The sequence below is a fragment of the Engraulis encrasicolus genome, chromosome 15, assembly GCF_034702125.1.
Source record: "Engraulis encrasicolus isolate BLACKSEA-1 chromosome 15, IST_EnEncr_1.0, whole genome shotgun sequence".
Taxonomy (NCBI): domain Eukaryota; kingdom Metazoa; phylum Chordata; class Actinopteri; order Clupeiformes; family Engraulidae; genus Engraulis; species Engraulis encrasicolus.
This window is the reverse complement of record NC_085871.1, coordinates 11,510,949-11,515,239: the sequence shown is the minus strand read 5'-3', so window position 1 is coordinate 11,515,239 and position 4,291 is coordinate 11,510,949. Positions and strand designations below refer to the sequence as shown.

At 43.3% G+C, this 4,291-nt stretch overlaps 1 protein-coding gene across 1 annotated transcript in view; it reads left to right on the top strand.

Moving 5' to 3' along the window:
* The window catches only part of utp20 (UTP20 small subunit processome component), a 51,168-nt gene extending 49,585 nt beyond the window's left edge, over positions 1-1,583 (top strand). Inside the window, exon 63 of the mRNA XM_063217046.1 lies at positions 590-1,583. Within this exon, the coding sequence (XP_063073116.1) occupies positions 590-748 (159 nt within the window). The 3' untranslated portion in view covers positions 749-1,583. The remainder of the gene's footprint in view (positions 1-589) is intronic.
* Positions 1,584-4,291: the final 2,708 nt, after the last annotated feature.

Genomic DNA, 4,291 nt, shown 5'->3' with positions numbered 1-4,291 from the left:
TAATTTCACAATTTTTTTTGTGTATCAGCTGAAGTAGCTAGCAATTGTGCCCGAGACATGAACCTGTTTGGAATCATTTACAAGATATTCTTGTCCTTCAGTAACACAAACTAGCTCTGTTCCAGTTGTGTTTGAAAACATAGAGGAAAAGACTGAATTCTTAGTCACGTTAAACTTGAATTGCTTTTCATTGCCTGCGTTCTAGGAAATGGCACCCAGGCATTTGTTTGTTCATGACATGCCTGCGATCTGTGCCCTCATGGGTAAGCGGTTAGGGCGTCAGACTTGTAGCCCAAAGGCTGCTGGTTCGACTCCCGACCCGCCAGGTCGGTGGGGGGAGTAATTAACCAGTGCTCTCCCCCATCCTCTTCCATGACTGAGGTATCCTGAGCATGGTACCGTCCCGCCACACTGCTCCCCTGGGGCGCCATTGGGGCTGCCCCCTTGGACGGGTGATGCATAAATGCAATTTCGTAGTGTGCAGTGTTCACTTGTGTGCTCTGTAGTGCTGTGTCACAACGACAGTGGGAGTTGGAGTTTCCCAGTTGGGCTTTCACTTAAGTCTTAATTGATTCTGTTTGACCCGCAGGCCGTGTCCAACCCGGACATCGCTGCCAGGAGGAAGATCAAGAAGCACCAGAAGACGGCGGTGAGGAAGAGGAAGGCAGACTTTGGCCGCAAGGGGCCCAAGACGAAGAAGCTCAAGCTGAAAGGGAAGTCTGCCAGGGACTTGGCCATTTTGCAGTGAGGCACCCGTTTTTCCTGGAACCGGAAAACGGCTAACTAGCTGGGTGTGGAACCATGAGGACCTGTATTTAACAGTGACTGCTGACTCGCCTCCTTTTAGTTGATTGTGGGTGGGGGGGGGGCGACATGTAATTTCAGAGGACCAAACAGCCAATGCGTTTTAGACCTCTGACGTCAAGCCAGCCATCAACATCCAGCGCCAAAATACTTCTGAATTGAGGAGCATCACATGTCCCAAATGAACTGTCAAATGCAGTAGAGCAACCCTCTCCCTCATAGTATGGTGCCTGGGTGCACACACAGCTTCTCCTCTACTTGTGGAGTGAGGTGTGTGGGCAGTGGCATCAACGCACAATTTTCCAGTCTGGGCGTGTTGGTGTATAAAGGTCAAACATGGAAGGATCGAGGTTTAAGCCATGTTTTCAGACAGCTGACAGTGTTGCATTGATAAATTGGTAGCAGCTGTTTGACACACCTCACGGTCTTATTGTATTCCCTAAGCATCATTTACTGTTTGTGAGTAAATATTGTTCCACATTACTCATCCTAACTAAGTAGCCACTGCAATGAACTTCATAGTAAAACGTCATATTAACCCTTTTTTCAATCCGATTATGAATCATTTGGCCACAAGAGGTCTCGAGTTTGTAACCAAATTGGTTATATTATCTACCATGTCATGATGTGTTTGATGACTAAGTATATTATGTTTGGATGAATGTTTGTAAGAGTGGACATGCAATTGAATGCATAGCCAGTTTTTAAATACACAAAACATGAACCTGAATGTTGTTGTCTGTTCATGATGGCCAGCATAAAATGAATGTAATTACTCTTTCATGACTACTCATTAAGCAAGGTCATAGCAAGAACTCTTCAGCCAGTGAGTTTTCCAATATCTACTGGTCTCTGAAGACCATGAATAGATAATACAAGAAACACTAGGATGACCCATTGACATTGGCCGCCTCAGTCAGATTGCTGCCATGTTTCATCGATGTAGTGCCGCAATCAATTGGCAACAAGGGGCGTTCTCCACTATCCTGTAGGCCAGTGGTTCTTAACCTGGGGTGCGGGCACCCCCTGGGGGTGCGCAGAATTTTGTTTGTGTTGAGGATGTGACCAAAATTATGCTTACAAACTTTATAGTTAGGCCAAAGTAAGATCAAATTATAACGTGTTGTGGTCCCCATGTGAATTCATTAAAGTATTGATTAATTACAATGATTCTTGCTTGAGACATTAATCACTTGAAGCATTTTTTTAGTGCATATACACGTGTGGAAGTTTGTGGTGGGGGTGCACGGCTTGGCTTCGGCACAGGAAAGGGGGTGCGTTAAGTAAAAAAGGTTAAGAACCACTGCTGTAGGCAAACACAGGATACTGGACCAAAACGGCGGAGCCAAGGCAAGTAGAAGGGGAGGAACGGTAGCCTACCATGCACCCCCCCCACAACAAAACGCCACATGACTTTTTTTAATCTTCAAGATGTCCTGAATAAGAATTTGAGTGGTAACAGTCATATAACTCACTCCCACTATCATTTTTCACATCATATTGTATATGACCCCATGCATTCTAGTCCTATGTAGTGGTACACTGCCAAGGCCTCTAGAGCCATGATGCAGTTGGTTATAATAGCTTATGATGTACCATATTAAAGCTTGGAGTCTGTAGTATACGGATATTATACAGTATGTGGTGTACCTTTTGCATAGCAACAGTTGCTAGGCAAAGCATCTTCCTTAGCAACCAGCATCAGTGATACGTTTCCTCTGTGATTACATTGTGTTGTGATGTCTGGATCTAGATGGCTTTTCCCAAGTGCCACATGACTTCTTTGAACCTCCAAGATGTCCCTAATAAGAATTTGAGTGGTACCAGTAATATAACTCATTCCTACTGTACATATTGTACATGACCCCAGTATGCTCTAGGCTATACGTTTTAGTCCTATGTAGTTGTAAACTGTCAAGGCCTTAACAGCCATTTTGCAGTTGGTTATCATAGCTTGCCATATACCATATGTAAGCTTGGAGTGTGTAGTTTATGAATATTATATCATATTTTTCTTACCTATGACATTTGGAAAAATATACTTGGTACAGTTATATGATGTGAGAGTTCTGATTTTTTCAGTTCTTTAAATGGCTCATCCATACAACCATACACATATGTAAAGACCTTACAGGCAAATATATATAAATAAATATATTAACAATTTGTAAAAGTATAGCCTAATAATAGCATAATTACTAACTACTGGAAATATTGACAATACTGTATAGCGAGCAGTACTGTATGTGTCTCACATCTGTGCAAGTTGGAGCACAACACCACAATAGAAGAAAACAAGTTGAAACATAAACAAAGTTTATTGAACATTTGGGGAAAGGTATAGTCCAAGGCAGACAGTTCATTCACTGCTACTGTCACTGTCTGTGCTTGACCAGTCATTTTCAACTTCACTCTCACTGCTACTATCACAGTGGACTTCACCACAGATATCCTCCAATCTCTGTGGCTGACTCTCACCTTCATACCACAGGGGCTGTAGACCACTTTCTACCATTAACCACCCATGTCCTTGACCCACGGATGGAATTACAGGATTGTTGATGTTGGCTCTTTTCCACGGGGCAACCTGAAAATTAACCCTACGGACATGCTGCGTGAGGCTTTTTCTGCACGGTGGTAGCGAAGCCATGTCCACATTTCCAGGAATAGACTTTCCTTGTTTGATGCAAAGTTTGTTAATGATGTTCAATAGCACGTCATCAACCGTTTCAGCTTTCTTTCCGCCATACAATGCACATGTGAATTTTTCACAATCATCAATAAGGTCTTCTGTCACTGTCCAGGTTTCACCAAGTTTGGCAAGCTTGGTAACAAACTGGGGAGCTTTGAGCATCTTCTTTAGAGGAATTTCTTTATCTTTGCCCCGGAATGCACTTGTCGCATCACTCCCAGTGAAGCCATGGAGACCAAGTACTGCTGTGCACTTTTTCTGGCCAAGTTCTGCTGCAGTTTGTGTGCCATTGATCAGTCTGGACTTTCTCTGTATCTTGGTGTCAAGTAGGATGTTGATGCACATGGTTCCAGCAAAGTGCAGCAAAATGAAGAATAGGTTAGGACTCTTGATCCGTACATTGGTATAATGCTCATTTGCAGCATATTGGCTGTAAAGGACAACCCTGGTGTCGGTCTCTTCCTGTGATGACCTGAGTAATGGAATTTCAGTCTTTCTTGTTGCCAATCCGTCCCCTGATGTAAGAAGGTATGCACATTCTTCACAGATAAAAATGACTTTCCAGCCTTGCAGTTTTGAAGCGTACTTATCACCACTCCATTGCTTTAATATAAGTCTGATTAACTGCACCTTGTTTTCCTCATTCGTTAAAAACTGTTTTCACTCCGTGGGACGTTTTGTTGCTCCACCTCATATAATTAACTTCTCTCCACAGCCACGCCGTTTCCTTTCCATTGACTTGATGGATTCGGGTCCGTATTGGTCTGTGCTGAAAATGTCTCTACATCCAGACGT